This window comes from Scyliorhinus torazame, chromosome 13 (genome assembly GCF_047496885.1).
Source record: "Scyliorhinus torazame isolate Kashiwa2021f chromosome 13, sScyTor2.1, whole genome shotgun sequence".
NCBI classification, from domain to species: Eukaryota; Metazoa; Chordata; class Chondrichthyes; order Carcharhiniformes; family Scyliorhinidae; genus Scyliorhinus; species Scyliorhinus torazame.
The window spans coordinates 92531466-92553019 of NC_092719.1; the positions used below are offsets into that span (position 1 = coordinate 92531466).

General features: G+C 47.5%; 1 protein-coding gene across 2 annotated transcripts in view; it reads left to right on the plus strand.

Moving 5' to 3' along the window:
- The window catches only part of LOC140388192 (chloride anion exchanger-like), a 226603-nt gene that overhangs the window by 94925 nt on the left and 110124 nt on the right, over positions 1-21554 (plus strand). For both annotated transcript variants that reach the window (XM_072471963.1, XM_072471964.1), the window contains exon 11: positions 5826-5921. In XM_072471963.1, the coding sequence (XP_072328064.1) occupies positions 5826-5921 (96 nt within the window). The remainder of the gene's footprint in view (positions 1-5825; positions 5922-21554) is intronic.

Genomic DNA, 21554 nt, shown 5'->3' on the forward strand with positions numbered 1-21554 from the left:
TGGGCCAAATGGCCTCCTTCTGCACTGTAAATTCTATATCCATCTATAAGGAAGTGGAGAGTATTCCATTACACTCCTGACTTGTGCCTTGCAGATGGTGGACAGGCTTTGGGAAGGGGGAGTTAGGAGGTGAGTAACTCACCTTAGGAGTGAGAATTGGGCAAGGCCAATTTTGATGGTATCAGACAGGAACTTGCAGAGGTAGATTGGGGGAGACTGTTGGCAGGCAAAGGGACGGCTGGTAAATGGGAGGCTTTTAAAAATGTGTTAACCAGGGTGCAGGGTAAGCACATTCCCTTTAGAGTGAAGGGTAAGGCGGGTAGAAGTAGGGAACCCTGGATGACTCGAGATATTGAGACTCTGGTCAAAAAGAAGAAGGAGGCACATGACGTACATAAGCAACTGGGATCAAGTGGATCCCTTGAAGAGTATAGAGATTGTCGAAATAGAGTTAAGAGGGAAATCAGGAGGGCAAAAAGGGGACATGAAATTGCTTTGGCAAATAATGCAAGGGAGAATCCAAAGAGATTCTACAAATACATAAAGGGGAAAAGAGTAACTAGGGACAGAGTAGGGCCTCTTAAGGATCAACAAGGGCATCTATGTGCAGAGCCACAAGAGTTGGGTGAGATCCTGAATGAATATTTCTCATCGGTATTCACGGTGGAGAAAGGCCTGGATGTTAGGAAACTAGGGGAAATAAATAGTGATGTCTTGAGAAGTGTGCATATTACAGAGGAGGAGGTGCTGGAAGTCTTAAAGCGCATCAAGGTAGATAAATCCCCGGGCCCTGATGAAATGTATCCCAGGGTGTTGTGGGAGGCTAGGGAGGAAATTGCGGGTCCCCTAACAGAGATATTTGAATCATTGGCAGCCACAGGTGAGGTGCCTGAAGATTGGAGAGTGGCGAATGTTGTGCCCTTGTTTAAGAAGGGCAGCAGGGAAAAGCCTGGGAACTACAGACCGGTGAGCCTAACGTCTGTAGTAGGTAAGTTGCTAGAAGGTATTCTGAGAGACAGGATCTACAAGCATTTAGAGAGGCAAGGACTGATTCGGGGCAGTCAGCATGGCTTTGTGCGTGGAAAATCATGTCTCACAAATTTGATTGAGTTTTTTGAGGGGGTGACCAAGAAGGTAGATGAGGGCAGTGCAGTTGACGTTGTCTACATGGACTTTAGCAAAGCCTTTGACAAGGTACCGCATGGTAGGTTGTTGCAGAAGGTTAAAGCTCACGGGATCCAGGGTGAGGTTGCCAATTGGATTCAAAATTGGCTGGACGACAGAAGACAGAGGGTGGTTGTGGAGGGTTGTTTTTCAAACTGGAGGCCTGTGACCAGTGGTGTGCCTCAGGGATCGGTGCTGGGTCCACTGTTATTTGTGATTTATATTAATGATTTGGATGAGAATTTAGGAGGCATGGTTAGTAAGTTTGCAGATGACACCAAGATTGGTGGCACAGTGGATAGTGAAGAAGGTTATCTAGGATTGCAACGGGATCTTGATCAATTAGGCCAGTGGGCCGACGAATGGCAGATGGAGTTTAATTTAGGTAAATGTGAGGTGATGCATTTTGGCAGATCGAATCAGGCCAGGACCTACTCAGTTAATGGTATGGCGTTGGGGAGAGTTATAGAACAAAGAGATCTAGGAGTACAGGTTCATAGCTCCTTGAAGGTGGAGTCGCAGGTGGACAGGGTGGTGAAGAAGGCATTCGGCATGCTTGGTTTCATTGGTCAGAACATTGAATACAGGAGTTGGGACGTCTTGTTGAAGTTGTACAAGACACTGGTACGGCCACACTTGGAATACTGTGTGCAGTTCTGGTCACCCTATTATAGGAAGGATATTATTAAACTGGAAAGAGTGCAGAAAAGATTTACTAGGATGTTGCCGGGACTTGATGGTTTGAGTTATAAGGAGAGGCTGGATAGACTGGGACTTTTTTCCTTGGAGCGTAGGAGGCTTAGGGGTGATCTTATAGAGGTCTATAAAATAATGAGGGGCATAGATAAGGTAGATAGTCAACATCTTTTCCCAAAGGTAGGGGAGTCTAAAACTAGAGGGCATAGGTTTAAGGTGAGAGGGGAGAGATTCAGAAGGGCCCAGAGGGGCAATTTCTTCACTCAGAGGGTAGTGAGTGTCTGGAATGGGCTGCCAGAGGTAGTAGTAGAGGCGGGTACAATTGTGTCTTTTAAAAAACATTTAGATAGTTACATGGGTATAGAGGGTTATGGGCCAAGTGCGGGCAACTGGGACTAGCTTAATGGTAAAAACTGGGCGGCATGGACTGGTTGGGCCGAAGGGCCTGTTTCCATGCTGTAAACTTCTATGATTCTATGATTCTAAGTTCCACATTTCACTTGTGTCCTTCCCTGACAGCCTATGTTCCCAACTTTTGCACTTCAATTCTTGTCTGACAACATCATATTTACCCTTCCCCCTATTGTAAACCTTGCCCTGTTGCACGCACCTATCTCTCTCCATTACTAAAGTGAAAGTCACAGAATTGTGCTCACTATCTCCAAAATGCTCCCCCACTAACAAATCTATCACTTGGCCTGGTTCATTACCAAGTACTAAATCCAATATTGCCCCTCCTCTGGTCGGACAATCTACATACTGTGTTAGAAAAGCTTCCTGGACACACTGCATAAACACCACCCCATCCAAACTATTTGATCTAAAGAGTTTCCACTCAATATTTGGGAAGTTAAAGTCACCCATGACTACTACCTCTGCACCTTTCTAAAATCTGTTTCCCAATCTGTTCCTCCACATCTCTGCTACTATTGGGAGGCCTATAGAAAACTCCTAACAAGGTGACTAACCTAACCTACACCCCTTCAATTTACTGCTGTCCATGTGCCTGTCCAAGAGTCGCTTAAATGTGCCTAATGACTCTGACTCGACCACCTCTGCTGGCAGTGCATTCCACACACACACCAACCTCTGTGTAAAGAACCTACCTCTGACATCTCCCCTATACCTTCCTCCAATCACCTTAAAATGATGTCCCCTCGTGACAGCCATTTCCACCCTGGGGAAAAATCTCTGGCTATCCACTCCATCCATGCCTCTCATCACCTTGTATACCTCTATCAAGTCACCTCTCTTCCTTCTTTGCTCCAGTGAGAATGCCCTAGCTCCTTCAATCTTTCTTCATAAGTCATGCCCTCCAGTCCAGGCAGCAATCTGGCAAATCTCCTCTGCACCCTCACAAAGCATCCACATCCTTCCTTTAATGAGGCAACCAGAACTGGACACAATATTCCAAGTGTGGTCTAACCAGGGTTTTAAGAAGCTGCAGCAAAACCTGGCGGCTCTTCAACTCAATCCCCCTGTTGATGAAAGCCAACACACCATACGCCTTCTTAACAACCCTATCAACCTGGGTGGCAACTTTGAGGGATCTATGTACGTGGACCCAAGATCCCTCTGTTCCTCCACACTTCCAAGAATCCTGCCTTTAACCCTGTGTTCAGCATTCAAATTCGACCTTCCAAAATGAATCACTTCACATTTATCAAGGTTGAACTCCAGCTGCCATTCTCAGCACAGCTCTGCATCCTGTCAATGTCCTGTTGCAACCTGCAACAGCCCTCAACACTATCTACAACTCCACCAACCTTTGTGTCACCGACAATCTTACTAACCCACCCTTCCACTTCCTCATCCAAGTCATTTATAAAAAACACAAAGACAGACATCCCAGAATAGATCCTTGCGGGTCACCACTGGTTACCGACCTCCAAGCGGAATACTTTCCATCCACTACCGCTCGCTGTCGTCTTTCAGCCAGCCAATTCTGTATCCAAACAGCCAATTTTCCCTGTATCCCATGCCCCCTAACTTTCTGAATGAGCCTACCATGGGGAATCTTATCAAATGCCTTAATGAAATCCATATACACCACATCCACTGCCCGACATTCATCAATGTGTCTCGTCACATCCTCAAAGAATGCAATGTGGCTTGTGAGGCATGACCTGCCCCTCACAAAGCCATGCTGGCTGAAGTGTCTGTAATTCTCAGGGATTTTCCTATTCCCTTTCTTGAACAGGGGAACAACATTCGCCTCCCTCTAATCATCCGGTACTATTCCAGTGGAGAGTGAGGACGCAAAGATCATCGCCAACGGAGCATCAATCTCCTCCCTCGCTTCCCGTAGTACCCTTGGGTATATCCCGTCCAGCCCAGGACACTTATCTATCCTTTTCAAAATTTCCAGCACATCCCCCTCCTTAATATCAACCTGTTCGAGTCTATTAACCTAGTTCACACTGTTCTCGTGAGCAACAAGGTCCCTTTCGCGAGTGAATACTGAAGCAAAATATTCATTTAGGGCCCCCCTCATCTCTTCAGCCTCTAGGTACAAGTTCCCTCCACTGTCCCGACTCTCAATCTTATCATCCTCTTATTTCTCACATAAGTGTAGAACGCCTTGGGGTTTTCCCTAATCCTTCCCACCAGGACTTTTGCATGCCCCCTTCTAGCTCTCCTCAGTCCACTTTTGAGTTCCTTCCTGGCTACCTTGTAACCCTCTGGAGCCGAGTCAGATCCTTGCTTCCTCAACCTTATGTAAGCTTCCTTCATCCTCTTGACTAGAAGCTCCACTTCTCTTGTCATCCAAGGCTTCTTCACCTTACCAGTCCTTCCTTGTCTCAGTGGGACAAAACAATTCAGCACTCGCAGCAAGTGCTCCTTAAACAATCCCCACATTACTGTTGTGCATTTCCCCAAGAACAATTGTTCCCACTTTATGCTCTTCAGCTCCTGTCTAATAGCAGTATAATTTCTCCTCCCCCAATTAAATACGTTCCCATACTGTGTGTTCCTCTCCCTTTCCATGACGATGGTAAAGGTCAAGGAGTTGTGGTCACTGTCACCGAAATGCTCTCCCATCGAGACATCTGAAACTTGGCCTGGTTCGTTGCCGAGCACCAAGTCCAATATGGCCTCCCCCCTAGTCGGCCTATCTCCATATTGAGTCAGGAAACCTTCCTGTACACATCTGATAAAATCTGCTCCATTCAAACCATTTGCAGTAAGGAGGTTCCAGTCAATATTAGGGAAGTTGAAGTCACCCATGACAACAACTATGTTACTTCTGCACATTTCCAAGCTCTGCCGCTCAATCTGTTCCTCTATCTCGCTGCTGCTATTGGGAGGTCTATAGAAAACTCCCAATAAAGTGACTGCTCCTTTTTTGTTTCTGACTTCCACCCATGTCCAAATGTTCCAAATGTGCAAACTCAGGAGACAAACCATCCGCAACTACCTCCTTTTCTGTAGCTGTGATGCACTCCCTAATTAACAGTGCCACGGCCCCTGCTCTTTTACCTCCCTCCCTATTCTTCTGAAAACATCTAAACCCCGGAACATCTAACAACCATTCCTGCCCTTGTGAAATCCATGTCTCCATAATGGCCACAACATCGTAGTTCCCAGTGCTGATCCTTGTTCTAAGTTCACCTCCCTTATCCCTGAAACTCCTTGCATTGCAACAGACACACTTTAACCCATTCCACTGAGTGCAACTTTACCCTATCAACTGTCTATCCTTCCTCACAGACTCGCTGCATACCATTTCTGCCTGTTCAACTCCCTATCCTCTGATCCATAGTTCTGGTTCCCATCCCCCTGCCAAACTAGTTTAAACATTGTGACAACAGTTTTTTTTAGACAGAATCTGTGCAATATGTTCTTTCCTGCAATGGACCATCCACACAAATGACACATTGCTCTATCAGAATCAATGAAAATAGATTGGAATTTGTATAACAAACATGTTGACAGTTATTAACTTTATCTTTTTCTTCTCACAGTCAGTCCTCGGAGCTCTAGTTATCATTAATTTGAAAGGAATGTTATTGCAGTTCCGAGAAATTGGAATTCTCTGGAAGAAAGACAAGTATGATTGTGTAAGTGCCAATGAGATCCAGTCCATGTCAGCATCTTCACCATCCACTGTTACATAGAACATAGAACATAGAACAGTACAGCACAGTGCAGGCCCTTCGGCGCACGATGTTGTGCCGACCATTTATCCTAATCTAAGGTCAACCTAACCTTCAATTTACTGCTGTCCATGTGCCTGTCTAAGAGTTGCTTAAATGTCCTAATGACTCTGACTCCACCACCTCTGCTGGCAGTGCATTCCACACATCCACCACTCTCTGTGTAAAAAACCTACCTCTGACATCTCCCCTATATCTTCCTCCAATCACCTTAAAATTATGTCCCCTCATGACAGCCATTTCCACCCTGGGGAAAAGTCTCTGGCTATCCACTCTATCCATGCCTCTCATCACTTTGTACACCTCTAACAAGTCACCTCTCTGCCTTCTTCGCTCCAGTGGGAAAAGCCCTAGCTCCCTCAATCTTTCTTCATAAGACATGCCCTCCAGTCCAGGCAGCATCCTGGTAACTCTCCTCTGTACCCTCTCCAAAGCATCCACGTCCTTTCGATAATGAGGCGACCAGGACTGGACACAATATTCCAAGTGTGGTCTAACTAGAGTTTTATAAAGCTGCAGCAAAACCTGGCGGCTCTTAAACTCAATCCCCCTGTTGATGAAAGCCAACACACCATAGGCCTTCTTAACAACCCTATCAACCTGGGTGGCAACTTTGAGGGATTTATGTACGTGGACCCCAAGATCCCTCTGTTCCTCCACACTTCCAAGAACCCTGCCTTTAACCCTGTATTCAGCATTCAAATTTGACCTTCCAAAATGAATCACTTCACATTTATCAAGGTTGAACTCCACCTGCCAATTCTCAGCCCAGCTCTGCATCCTGTCAATGTCCTGTTGTAACCTGCAACAACCCTCAACACTATCTACAACTACACCAACCTTCATGTCATCGGCAAACTTACTAACCCACCTTTCCACTTCCTCATCCAAGTCATTTCTAAAAACCACAAAGAGCAGAGGACCCAGAACAGATCCTTGCGGGACACCACTGGTCACCGACCTCCAGGCGGAATACTTTCCATCCACTACCACTCGCTGTCTTCTTTCGGCCAGCCAATTCTGTATCCAGACGGTCAAATTTCCCTGTATCCCATGCCCCCTAACTTTCTGAATGAGCCAACCATTGGGAACCTTATCAAATGCCTTACTGAAATCCATATACACCACATCCACTGCCTGATCTTCATCAATGTGCCTCGTCACATCCTCAAAGCATTCAATGAGGTTTGTGAGGCATGACCTGCCCCTCACAACGCCACGCTGACTATATTTAATGTTTTTCTAAATGAATATTTTCATAAATCCTGGGCGGGATTCTCCGCAATCGGCGCGATGTCCGCCGACCGGCGCCAAAAACGGCGCGAATCAGTCTGGCATCGCTCCGCCCCAAAGGTGCGGAATCCTCTGCATCTTGACGGCCGAGCCCTAACCTTAAGGAGCTAGGCCCGCGCCGGACTGATTTCCGCCCCGCCAGTTGGCGGGAAAGGCCTTTGGTGCCCCGCCAGCTGGCGCGAAACTGACTTTGCCGTGCGCGCATGCGCGGGAGCGTCAGCGGCCGCTCACGGCACCCCGCGCATGTGCAGTGGAGGGGGTCTCTTCCGCCTCCGCCATAGTGGAGACCATGGTGAAGGCGGAAGGAAAAGAGTGCCCCCACGGCACAGGCCCGCCCATGGATCGGTGGGCCCTGATCGTGGGCCAGGCCACCGTGGGGGCACCCCCCGGGGCCAGATCGCCCCGCGCCCCCCCCCAGGACCCCGGAGCCCGCCCGCGCCGCCTTGTCCCGCCGTTCTAAAGGTGGTTTGATTCTATCCGGCGGGACAGGCATTCCAGCAGCGGGACTTCAGCCCATCGCAGGCCGGAGAATCGCCGGGGGGGGGGGGGGCCCGCCAACCGGCGCGGCACGATTCCCACCCCTGCCGAATATCCAGTGCTGGAGAATTCGGCAACCGGCGGGGGCGGGATTCACGACAGCCTCCGGCGATTCTCCGACCCGGCGGGGTTCGGAGAATCCCGCCCCCTATCTCTTAGAATTCTTTCTAATATTTTGTTCACCAGAGACGCAAGACTGATGGGTCTGTAATTCCCAGGGATTTCCCTATTCCCTTTCTTGAATAGGGGAACAACATTCAGCTCCCGCCAATCACCCGGTACTAATCCAGTGGAGAGTGAGGACGCAAAGACCATCGCCAACGGCGCAGCAGTCTCCTCCCTCGCTTCCCGTAGTAACCTTGGGTATATCCCGTCAGACCCAGGGGACTTATCTATCCTGATGCTTTTCAAAATTTCCAGCACATCCTCCTTCTTAATATCAACCTGTTCGAGTCTATTAACCTGGTTCACACTGTTCTCATGGGCAACAAGGTCCCTCTCTCTAGTGAATACTGAAGCAAAGCATTCATTTAGGGCGTCTCCCATCTCTTCAGACTCTAGGCGCAAGTTCCCTCCACTATCCCTGATCGGCCCTACTCTCACTCTGATCATCCTCTTATTTCTCACATAAGTGTAGAACACCTTGGGGTTTTCCCTAATCCTTCCCGCCTGGGCTTTTTCATGTCCCCTTCTAGTTCTCCTCAGTCCATTTTTGAGTTCCTTCCTGGCTACCTTGTAACCCTCTGGAACTGTGCCAGATCCATGCTTCCTCAACCTTACGTTAAGCTTCCTTCTTCCTCTTGACTAGAAGCTCCACTTTTCTTGTCGTCCAAGGCTCCTTCACCTTACCATTCCTTCCTCGCCTCAGTGGGACAAAACAATTCAGCACTCGCAGCAAGTGCTCCTTAAACAATCCCCACATTACTGTTGTGCATTTCCCCAAGAACAATTGTTCCCACTTTATGCTCCTGAGCTCCTTTTCCCCTCCCCCAATTAAATACGTTCCCATACTATGTGTTCTTATCCATGACTATAGTAAAGGTCAAGGAGTTGTGGTCACTGTCACCGAAATGCTCTCCCACCGAGACATCTGACACCTGGCCTGGTTCGTTGCCAAACACCAAATCCAATATGGCCTCCCCCCTAGTCGGCCTATCTACATATTGAGTCAGGAATCCTTCTTGTACACACCTGACAAAATCTGCTCCATCCAAACCATTTGCACTAAGGAGATTCCAGTCAATATTAGTGAAGTTTGAAGTCACCCATGCCAACAACTCTGTTACTTCTGCACTTTTCCAAGATTTGCCGCCCAATCTGTTCCACATCTCTCTGCTGCTGTTTTAAAGGATTTGACACCAGAAAAAAACCTGAACATCTTGGAAGCAGTTTTCCTGATTTGGGCCTTAGAGTGAGAGCAGAGGAGGCAAGATAGCAAAGAATAAGCTGAATATGCTCAAACAGCTCCTTCTGTCTTTTATTTCAAAGCAAAGTAATCCTGATGGGAACACATTTAAAAAAATTAAAAAAAAATTTTGAGTACCTAATTCATTTCTTCCAATCAGTGTGGCCAATCCACCTACCCTGCACATCTTTGGGTAGTGGGGGCGAAACCCGCACAAACACGCGGAGAATGTGCAAACTCCACGCAGACAGTGACCCAGAGCCGGGATCGAACCTGGTACCATGGCGCCATGAGGCAGCAGGGCTAACCACTGTGCCACCATGCTGCTCTCTGATGGGAACACATTACTGGGGAAAACTATACAGATTCAATTTCTGGGACTTGCCAGCCATTCAGGATATTGCTTAATATATTTCTTTATGAATATTTTCACTAATTGGCAGTTGGACTGGGATGAATTTTAAAGAAATTGATGAAGTTTCCTTGTAAAACACCTTTGATTGCTTCAACCAGCGTTTGGCACCTGAAGAACACTCCAAAATGATATAGCGTGATCATACAGCTATTTGCCTATTTGTTAATGGTGGGTTCTCTTTTTAAATATAGAACATAGAACATAGAACATATCATCCATATGCTTATCCAATAAAATTTTAAATGCCCCCAATGTTGGCGAGTTCACTACTGTTGCAGGTAGGGCATTCCACGGCCTCACCACTCTTTGCATAAAGAACCTACCTCTGACCTCTGTCCTATATCTATTACCCCTCAGTTTAAAGCTATGTCCCCTCGTGCTAGCCATTTCCATCGGCGGGAGAAGGCTCTCACTGTCCACCCTGATCATTTTGTATGCCTCGATTAAGTCTCCTCTTAACCTTCTTCTCTCTAACGAAAACAACCTCAAGTCCATCAGCCTTTCCTCATAAGATTTTCCCTCCATACCAGGCAACATCCTGGTAAATCTCCTCTGCACCCGCTCCAAAGCTTCCACGTCCTTCCTATAATGCGGTGACCAGAACTGTACTCAATACTCCAAATGCGGCCGTACCAGAGTTCTGTACAGCTGCAACATGACCTCATGACTCCGGAACTCAATCCCTCTACCAATAAAGGCCAACACTCCATAGGCCTTCTTCACAACCCTATCAACCTGGGTGGCAACTTTCAGGGATCTATGTACATGGACACCTAGATCCCTCTGCTTATCCACACTTCCAAGAACTTTACCATTGGCCAAATATTCCGCATTCCTATAATCTGAACGTGCGTAAGTTAAACACTTTTTCCAGTACATTTTATGGTGTCTCCCAGAAGTCTAAACAATCCTGAATAGCCTTTTATCAAATTCTTCATCAGTTATCAATATTTGTACCTTCCCATCAGCTCAGCTCTCTCTGTGATCTCTTCCATAGTCGCAAAGTTACTTCAAATAAATTTGGTTTCATCTTCAGTGTCAAACATCCCCTCTCACTTCAAAACTCTTAAAGCTCAAATTCCAGGCACAGCCTTTCCTTCCATTCTCTGGGAGACTGGTCCATCTTATGCTCAGACACTTGGATAAGAAACAGGATTTAGCTTTCCATCTTCAACACTCAATATATTGCTTCCTCTTCCTCTGTCATAGAGTCATGGGGCTGGATTCTCCGGTTGCCAATGCCGAAATCGTGTTCGCTGATTGGCCGGAGAATCAAAGTTCCTGACCAAATTGGGGACGGCGCCGCTTTCGCGGTGCTCCACTTATCCAAAGCAACGTATTCTAAGGGTATGCCATGCCACCTATCGACAGCCTCAGGACACTGCCTGAGGCCTGCCCCCGACCGGCCGGATTCCCGATGGTAAACCTTTGTGTGGTCTCATCCGTCGGGAACTCGGCGTGGACTCTGCCATAGATGGATTATTTATCACTCATTTTGCTCTTATGGCTTTGTGGGGCCCTTGTTAGTCTCTCCCTGGGTACCCTCCTGGCGTTTCCTTGGGCCTCTCCGCCATTCACCCCTCGCCCCCTTTCTATCTGTTAATAGCTTCAAACAGATCTTGGAACCGGCTGATGAATTGCCTCCATGCTTTGTGGAAGCCATCTTCTGACACTCGGATGGTGTATTTGATTTCTGCAGATGGAGAAATTCTGACAGGTCTGCCAGTAGTCTGCAGCGGTGGGTGGTAATGCTGATCGCCAGACGAGCAGGATTTTCCAGTGAGCGGTTAAGGAAGCAAATGCAAGGGCGTCGGCCCTCTTCCCCATATGAAGATCTGGATGGTCTGATACCCTGAAGACTGCCACTTTGAGGCACGGCTCCACCGTCACCTCCACAACCTTGCACATCACCTCAAAGAAGGCTGTCCTGAACCCAACAAGCCTAGGGCATGCCCAGAACATGTGGGTTTGTTGGCCGGGCCTCCTTGGCATCGTTCTCCACCTCTGGGAAGAACCTGCTCATTCGGGTTCTGGTTAGGTGTGCTCTGTGCACCACTTTAAACTGCATGAAGCATAATCTTGTGCAGGAGGAGGTGGAGTTGGCCCTACTTAGTGCTTCACTTCAGAGTTCCTACCCTACTTCCGTCTCTAGTTTATCCTCCCACTTCTGCCTTGCTCCATCCAGTGGTGCTCTCGCCCTCTCTAAAAGTAATCCGTCTGTATCCCTGCAGTTCCCTTTCTCCAAACTGTCTGCATCCAGTAGCTCCCCCAACATTGTGCCCTCCGGTACCTCGTCGTCTCCTTGTGGAGAAAGTTTTTGACTTGTAAACGTCAGAGTTCCTGTCCATTCGGTAGTTAGATGCATAGATACATATAAGATAGGAGGAGGCCTTTTGGCGCTTCTATGTATCTACGTAATTTGAAAAGGACCCATTAATTCCTACTCTTTCCTACTCTTCCCCCAATCCCATGCGCTTTAATTTTGCACAATAATCTCTTATACGGGACTTTGTCAAACGCCTTCTGAAAGTCCAAGATCGACTGGCTCCCCCTTGTCAACTGTACTGGTTACATCATCAAAGAATTCCAACAGATTTGTCAAGCATGATTTCCCCTTCATAATTCCATGCTGACTCTGACTGATACTGCCACTGCTTTCTAAATGTTCTGCTATAAATTCCTTGATAATGGATTCAAGAATTTTTCCCACTATCGATGTTGGGTTTACTGGTCTATAATTCCTTGTTTTCTCTCGACCTCCCTTTTTGTATATTGGAGTGACATTACCTACCCTCCAATCTGCAGGGACTGTTCCAGAATCTATAGAATCCTGGAAGATGATCATCAATGCAGCCACTATTTCCAGAGCCGCCACCTTAAGCACTCTGGGATACAGATTATCAGGCCCAGGGTATTTATCTGCCTTGAATCCTATCAATTTTCCTAGCACCATTCCTTACTAATATTGATCTGCCTCAGTTCTTCCCTCTCACTAAACTTTCATTTGCCAACATTTCTGGTATCTGATCTGTGTCCTCTTTTGTGAAGACAGAACAAAAGTTCTGTTGCTCAGCTATTTCTTTGTCCCTTATTATGCATTCCCCTCTTTCTGTCTGTAGGGGGCCTACATTTCTCTTTCCCAATATCTTTCTCTTTGCATATCTGTAGAAACGTTTAGTGTCAGTCTTTATGTTCACTGCAAGCTTACTTTCATACTGTATTATCCCCTTCTTAATCAATCCCTTTGGCCTTCTTCACTGAATTCTAAACTGCTACCAATCATCAGACCTATTATTTTTCTTGGCCAATCTGTATGCTTCTTCCTTGGATCAGTTACTAGTTCTAATTTCCTTTGTAAGCCATGGATTGGCCCTCTTACCCATTTTGCTTTTGTGCCAGACAGGAATGAGCAGTTGCTGCAGTTCCCCCATGTGTTCCTTGAATGTTTGCCACTATCATCCCTTTAAGTAACTCTCCCCATCTATCAAGGTCAACTCATGCCTCATATCTTCATAGTTTCCTTTATTAAGATTCAGCAAGGTAGTCTCCGAATCAACTACTTCACTCTCCACCTTGATAAAAAATTCTATCATGTTATGGTCGCTCATCCCCAAGGGGTCTCGCACAACCAGATTGGCAATGATTCCCTTCTCATTACACAGTACCCAGTCTAAGATGGCTTGCTCTCTAGTTGGTTCATCCACATATTGGTCAAGAAAACCATCCTGTATACACTCCAGGAATTCCTCCTCTACCACATTGTGGCGAATTTGATTTGCCCAATCTATGTGAAGATTAAAATCACCCATGGTCACTGATATTCCCTGATTACATGCATCTCTAATTTTGTTTTTAATGCCATTCCCAACATCAGCACTGCAGTTTGGGGGTCTATATATGACACCCACTAATATTTGTTGCTCCTTGGTATTTCTCAAATCTACCCATACAGATTCCACATTGACAGAGCTAATATCCTTTCTCACTATTGTGTTAATTTCCTCTTTAACCAGCAGTGCCACGCCACCACCTTTTCTTTTATGCCTGTCCTTCCGAAATACTGAATACTCTGGGACATTCAGTTCCCATCCCTGGTCACCCTGCAGCCATGTCTCCGCAATCCCAATTATATCATACCCATTTATATCTATCTGCGTGATTAGTTCATCCACTTTGTTGAAAATGCTCCGTGCATTAAAGCACAGAGCCTTTAAGTTTGTCTTTTTCACATGGTTTGTCTTGCTCCCAATATTTTTCTCTTTTATCCTGTTTGAATTTTGCCGTTGGTTTCTCCACCTTTCACTTTTCTTATTCCCTTTCTATCTTTTGTTTTTGTCCTTGCTCCCTCTTTCTCTGATTCCTTACATAGGTTCCCATCTCCCTGACATATTAATTTAAACCCTCCCCAACCATTCTCGCAAATACCCCTTAGGACATCAGTCCCAGTCCTGCTCAGGTATAGCTCATCCAGTTTGTACAGGTCCCACCTCCCCAGAACCGGTCCCAATGCCCCAGGAATCTGAAACCCTCCCCCTGACACTATCTCTTCAGCCACGTATTCATCCAATATATCCTGTCATTTCTGCTCTGACTAGCACATGGCACCGATAGTAATCCTGAGATCACTATCTTTGAGGTCCGATTTCTTAACTGCCTTCCTAGCTACATGTATTCTGCTGTTAGGACCTCATCCCTTTTTTTTACCTATGTCGTTTGTATCGCTGTGTACCACGACCACTGGCTGTTCACTCTCCCCCCTCCAGAATGTCTGTACCCGCTCCAAGACATCCTTGACCCTAGCACCAGGGAGGCAACATACCATCCTGGAGTCTTGTTTGCAGCCACAGAAACGCTTGTCAATTGAATCCCCTATAACTATTGCACTGTCACACTTATTACCCCTCCTCTCTGCAGCAGAACCAACCGTGGTGCCATGAGTTTGGCTGTTGCTATTTTCCCCTGGTAGGCTATTCCCCTAAACAGTATCCAAATCGGTATAGAGAAAATTCTGGAAAATCTCAGCAGGTCTGGCAGCATCTGTAGGGAGAGAAAATAGCTAACGTTTTGAGTCCAGATGACGGTCAAACCGTAATTTGCTTTTATCCAGTCCAAAATGGTATATCTGTTCTGCAGGGGAATGGCCACAGGAGATTCCTGCACTACCGGCCTCGCTCTCTTGTTCTGTCTGGTGGTAACCCATTCCCTTCCTGCCTGCGGAGCCTGAGCCTGCGGTGTGACCACCTCTCTATACGTGCTATCCACGATGCTCTCCGACTCGCGGATGCTCCATAGTGTCTCCAGCTGTTGCTCCAGCTCTGAAAGTAGAGCTTCCAGGAGCTGTAACTGGAGACACTTCCTGCACACATGCTGACCCTGGGGACTGTAACTGTTTCCAGCTTGACACATGGAGCAAGAGGAGGAAACTATGGCTTGGAGCCCTCCTGACGTATCTTATCCCCTTAAATTAAACTTCTAAAATTAAACTTTTGAAGGATGTTTTTGTGTCAGATTATATCTAAAGTCTCCTTTACTATTTATTTAGCTTTTTTAAAAAAATTGAGTATTTATCCTTCTTGATCTGAAATCAAATTAAAAATAGTAATTCAAATCAGTAACTCAATAGATTTTCAAATTTAGTCCAGTCTCCCTTTCAGCCAAGCGGCTCTTCTCCGCTCCCGGAAGGTAGTTCTTGTCTCTCTGTCAGCTCTTCTAAGGTCGCAAGTCTGTCCCCCGTGTAGAAGTTCCTAATCGCTAGTGTCCCCCCATCCTGTCTCCACCTCTTAAAGGTGGCATATAGCATGGCTGGTGGGAATCTGTGGTTGCCGCAGGTGGAGGCCATGGTGGACACATCGGTTAAGCTGAAGTGTTGTCTCATCTGGTTCCAGGTTCTTAGCATTGCTACCACCACTGGTCTGGATGTGTGTTTTGCTGGTAGTGTTGGAAGCGCTGTTGTGGCGAGGGCTTGGAGGGTTGTTCCCTTGCAGGAGGACTCCTCCAACCACACCATTCCGTGTTCGATTCCCTTACCAATCCCCTTACCCTCTCGGCTGTGGCTGCCCAGTGGTCGTATTGCAAGTTCGGGAGGTCCAGGCCGCCCATGCTTCTCCTCTGCAGTTTTGTCTTGGGGTTCTTGGATTCTTCACGCACACATGCACATGCACAAATCATAATCATTTAATCTATTCTTTGGAAAAAGGCCTTGGGGAAGAAGATCAGTCTAGATCCGAACTGGAAAAGGAACCTTGGCAGTACGTTCATATTGATCGCCTGCACCCTCCCCGTCAGGGAATGGGGGAGTGCATCTCATCTCGGCAGGTCCTTTTTAACTTCCTCCACCAGACCGGTGAGATTCCGCTTAGAACATAGAACATAGAAAATACAGCACAGAACAGGCCCTTCGGCCCACGATGTTGTGCCGAACCTTTGTCCTAGATTAATCATAGATTATCATTGAATTTACAGTGCAGAAGGAGGCCATTCGGCCCTTTGAGTCTGCACCGGCTCCTGGAAAGAGCACCCTACCCAAACTCAACACCTCCACCCAACACCAAGGGCAATTTTGGACATTAAGGGCAATTTATCATTGGCCAATTCACCTAACCTGCACATCTTTGGACTGTGGGAGGATTGTGGATCCGCTTGTGGATCCGTGTTCAGTCATGGGCTATCTGAATCCCCAGGTAGTGGAATTCGTTTTGGGCTATTTTAAATGGGTGACCGTCGAGCTCTGTGCTCCCCCTTCCACCTCCCCCCAACCCCCACCCCAGTACGGGTTCACCGGGAAACCTCACTTTTGCCCAGGTAGCCCCGAGAAGGATCCAAACTCTTCCAGGCACTTCATGATTTATTTTTAGCCGTTCTGCAGGTACGAAATGTAGAGGAGCAGATCATCTGCATTGAGTGTGACTCTGTGCTCTCTGCAGCCTCTTTGGATACCCTTCCAGCCCCTTGCACCTTGCAGGGTGATCACCTGGAGTTCAATTGCTAGTGCGAACAGGAGCGGGGACAGCGGGCATCACTGCCTGGTGCCTCTGTGCAACTGGAAATATTCCGAGCTCATGGTGTTGATCAAATGTTCGCCTTGGGGGCATTTACAGGAGTTTCACCCATGAGGTGAATCCCGTCCATAGCCCAAACCGCTCCAATACCTCAAAGAGGTACTTCCACTTGACTCTGTCGAAGGCCTTTTCTGCGTCCAGGGAGACGCTCACCTCTAGTGATCTGGTCAGTATCACATTCAGCAGCCGTCTGATGTCCGCAGTTAGCTCTCTACCCTTGAGAAAGCCTGTCTGGTTCACTGTGACCACCTCTGGTGCTCAGTGCTCCAGTCTGTTGGTCAGGACTTTCACGAGTATTTTTGCATTTATGTTCAGCAGCAAAATTAGTCTATTTGTTCAGCATTCCGTCAGGTCTTTATGTTTTTTGGGTATCAGCAATATGGTGGCCTGTGTTAGCGTTGGAGGTAGGGTGCCCCTCGCTAGTGAATCTGTGAATATATCCCTCAAGTGCAAGGCGAGAGCTAGTGCAAATTTTTTGTCAAAGTCCTTCAGGAACCTGTCTGGTCCCAGTGGCTTCCCCGCCTGCATGGAGTTGATACTCTCCATGGCCTCACCCAGTCCTATTGGTATTTCCAGCTCCCTCCGTCTATCATCCCCCACGACTGGCATGTCCAGTCCATCGAGGAACCGTTTCATCCCTAAGTCCCTGTTGGGGGCTCGGATGTGTACAGTCCCCGTTAGAAGGCCTCAAATGCTTTGTTGATTTTTTTTTGTTCGGCTACCTGTCTGCCTCTCTGTCCTTTACCTGTGCTATTTCCCTCGTGGGCTGCCTGCTTTCTCAGATGGTGAGCCAACAGGCAGCTAGCCTTCTCTCTGTGTACATAAAAGGTCCTCCGTGTCTGGAGAGTTGGTGCACTACCTTCCTGGTGGATAGCAGGTTAAAGTCCATTTGTAGCTTTTTCCTCTCTGCCAGCATCTCTATGGTCGGGGCCGCAGAGTATCTTCTGACGACCTCCAGGAAGGAGTTGATCAGTTTCTGTCTGGCTACCCTCTCTTCCTTGTCCCAACAAGCCTTGTAGGCTATCATATCTCCCCTAATCACCACCTTCATAGAATCATAAAATCCCTACAGTGCAGAAGGAGGCCATTCAGCCCATCAGGTCTGCACCGATCCTTTGAACAACCACACTACCTCGGTTCAAACCCCCGGCCTATTCCCACCCTAACGTGCAATTTAGCAAGGCCAACCAGCTAACTTGCACATCTTTAGACAGTGGAAGGAAACTGGAGCACCCAGAGAAAACCCACACAGGCACAGGGAGAATGTGCAAACACCGCACAGGCAGTGACCCGAGGTCGGAATCGAACCCAGGTCCCTGGCACTGTGAGGCAGCAGTACTAACCACTGTGCCACGGTGCTGCCTTCAGTGCCTCCTAGAATGTGGAAGGTGAGACTTTTCCATTCAGGTTGTTAGTGATGTACTCGCCTATGACCTGTGATGTTTTCTGAATGAAGTCCTTGTCAGCCAAGAGGTTTTGTCCAACCTCCATGTGGGACGTTGGGCACAGCCCGTCTCCAAATCTCAAGTCCATGTAATGTGGAGCGTGGTCGGAGATGACTATCATGGAGTATTCCGCTCTGATTATTTCTGGAAGCAGCGATTTCCCCACAGCAAAGAAGTGAGAAGAATGAGAATTCCTTCTCAATGGGTGCAGGAACCGCCATGGATCCACTGCCTCCATCTGTTCCATAAATGTTCCTATTTCCCTAGCCATGCCTGTCTTTTTCCTCGTTCTGGAGTTTGATTGGTCTGTCAATTGGTTCTGTACGCAGTTAAAGTCCCCCCATGATCAGTCGGTATGTGTCAATGTCGGGGATTTCGGCCATGGTCTTCTTTAAAAAATCCACGTTGTCCCAGGTGGGTATCAAATATCAGTCCCACCTTTGCCAGGACTACCAGTGCCCCGTCCAGACCACCGCTGACCATGACATACCGTCCCCCTTGGTCCGTAACCGTCTTTGTCGCCGTAAACACCGTCCTCTTGCTTATCAAAGTAGCTACCCCCCTAGCCCTCGTCCCATAGCAGGAATAGTAGGTCTGTACATCCAGCACTTCCTTACCTGCAGTCGGTCCTTCTCCCTCAGGTGTGTCTCTTAGAGGAAGATAATATCGGCTTTCCAACTTCTCAAATGGGCAAAGACTCTGGATCTTTCACCTAGGCCATTAAGTCCCCTGACATTCCAGGTTATAATCCCCCCCTTTTGTCCCCCCTTTCCTGCGGGATCAACCATACTTAGCTGGTGGACGCACCCCTGGGGTTTCCCTTTGTTAGGGGGTCGTCGAAAATGGCCGTGGTCACCGTTCTCACCATGAGGCTGGGCCCCTGCAATTCGGGGTTTCCCTTTGTCCAAGGGGAACCCAACATGGTCTCTACTGTATGTATGCCACGTGGGTACGCCCCTGCACAACAGGGTTTCGTTTTGTTTAGGGACCCTCCAAAGTGGATGCTAATGGTGCCCTCTTGTTCCCTCAACCTGAACCTTACCTGCTGAAGCCAATCTGAAATAATTCCCTTCCTTCTCATTGTGTTCCCCTCGTGGTTCCCTACCCTGCTCTGTCCCTCGTTCTACTCCCCCCCCACCGCCCCCCCCCACCCCACCCCCACCGTGCCGCCCTCCTAATTTCCGACCCTTATATTCTCCATCCCCATCCCTGTGGCTTCCCCTCCCCCCTTGCCAAATACTAACTCCTGCCGGGAGATGCGCCGCGGCCTCCCTTACTTTCATGCTTCCTAGCTCTAGCATTCCCCTCTATTACAGTCCCTCAGTATCAATGTGACTCTGTCCCTCAGTATTAATATGACGATGTCCCTCAATAATACACTGATTCAGTATTAATCTGACTCTGTCCCACAGCATTGCAGTGACTCTGTCCTGCAGTATGACAGTAATATTATAGTGACGGTGTTCCTCGGACCCTCAATATTACTGTGAATGTGTCACTCAGCATTGCACTGCCCCTGTACCTCTGTATCAAAGTGATTTTGTCCTTCAGCATTACTGTGACTCTGTCCCTCAGCGTTACACCGACTCTGTCCCTCAATTTTATTGAGGTTGTCCCTCAGTATTACAGTGACGTGTCCCTGAGTATTAGTGACTCTGTCCCTCACTGTTACTGTGCCTCTGTCCCTCAGTGTTCCTGTGATTTTCTCCCTCAGTAAACTGCTCACAGTGACTCTGTTCCTTGGTCCATTGGTATTACTGTGAATCTGTCGCTCTGCATTGCTGTGACTGTCCCTCGGTATTACTGTGACTGTCCCTCGGTATTACTGTGACTGTCCCTCGGTATTACTGTGACTGTCCCTCGGTATTACTGTGACTGTCCCCGGTATTACTGTGACTGTCCCTCGGTATTTTAGTGGCTCTGTCCCTGAGTATTAAAGTGACTCTCTCCCTAAGTACTAAAATGACTTTGTCCCTCAGTATTACTGTTACTCTGCCCCTCAATGTTACTGGGATTCTGTCCATAAGTATTGAAGTGGCTCTGTCGCACAGTTTACTGTGATTCTGTCCCACAGTATTACATTTACTCTATCCCTCAGTATTACAGTGAGGCTGTCCCTCGGTATTACAGTGACTCTGTCCTTAAGTATTGAAGTGATTCTGTTCTTAAGTATGGAAGTGATTCTGTCCCTCAGTATTACTTTGACTGCAGCATGGTAGCATTGTGGATAGCACAATTGCTTCACAGCTCCAGGATCCCAGGTTCGATTCCGGCTTGGGTCACTGTCTGTGCGGAGTCTGCACATCCTCCCCGTGTGTGCGTGGGTTTCCTCCGTGTGCTCCGGTTTCCTCCCACAGTTCAAAGATGTGCATGTTAGGTGGATTGGCCATGATAAATTGCCCTTAGTGTTGGGTGTGGTTACTGGGTTATGGGGATAGGATGGAGGTGTGGACCTTGGGTAGGGTGCTCTTTCCATGAACCGGTGCAGACTCGATGGGCCGAATGGCCTCCTTCTGCACTGTAAATTCTATGAAATCTATGTTCCTCAATATTACTGTGACTCTGTCCCTCAATATTACACTGACTCTGACCCTCAGTATTAATCTGACTCTGTCCAGCAGCATTACAGTGACTAAGTCCCACAGTATTACTGTTCCTGAGATCCTCAGTGTTAATGTCACTCTGTTCCTCAGTGTTACAGTGATTGTCCTTAAGACCATAAGGCATAAGAGCAGAATCAGGCCACTCGGCCCATCGAGTCTGTTCCGCCATTCAATCATGGCTGATATTTTTCACATCTCCATTCTCCTGCCTGTTCTGTGCTGTATTTTCTATGTTCTATGTTCTATGTTCTCCCCATATCCCCTGATCCCCTTATTGATCAAAAACCAATCTATCTCAGTCTGAAAGACACTCAGTGATTTGGCCTCCACAGCCTTCTGCGGCAAAGAGTTCCACAGTTACCACCCTCTGTCTGAAGAAGTTTCTCCTCATCTCTGTTTTAAAGGATCGTCCCTTTAGCTTGAGATTGCGTCCTCTGCTTCTAGTTTTTCCTACAAGTGGAAACATCCTCTCCACATTCACTCTCCACTCTAACCAGGCATCGCAGTATCCTGTAAATTTCAATAAGATCCCCCCTCATCCTTTGAAACTCCAACAAGTACAGACCCAGAATACTCGACCGTTCCTCATACGACAAGCTCTTCATTCCAGGGATCATTCTTGTGAACCTCCACTGGACCCTTTCCAAGGCCAGCACATCCTTCCTTAGATATGCTCACAATACTCCAAATGGGGTCTGATCAGAGCCTTATAGAAACATAGAAACATAGGCAGTAGGAGGCTATTCAGCCCATAGAGTCTGCACCAACCCACTTAAGCCCT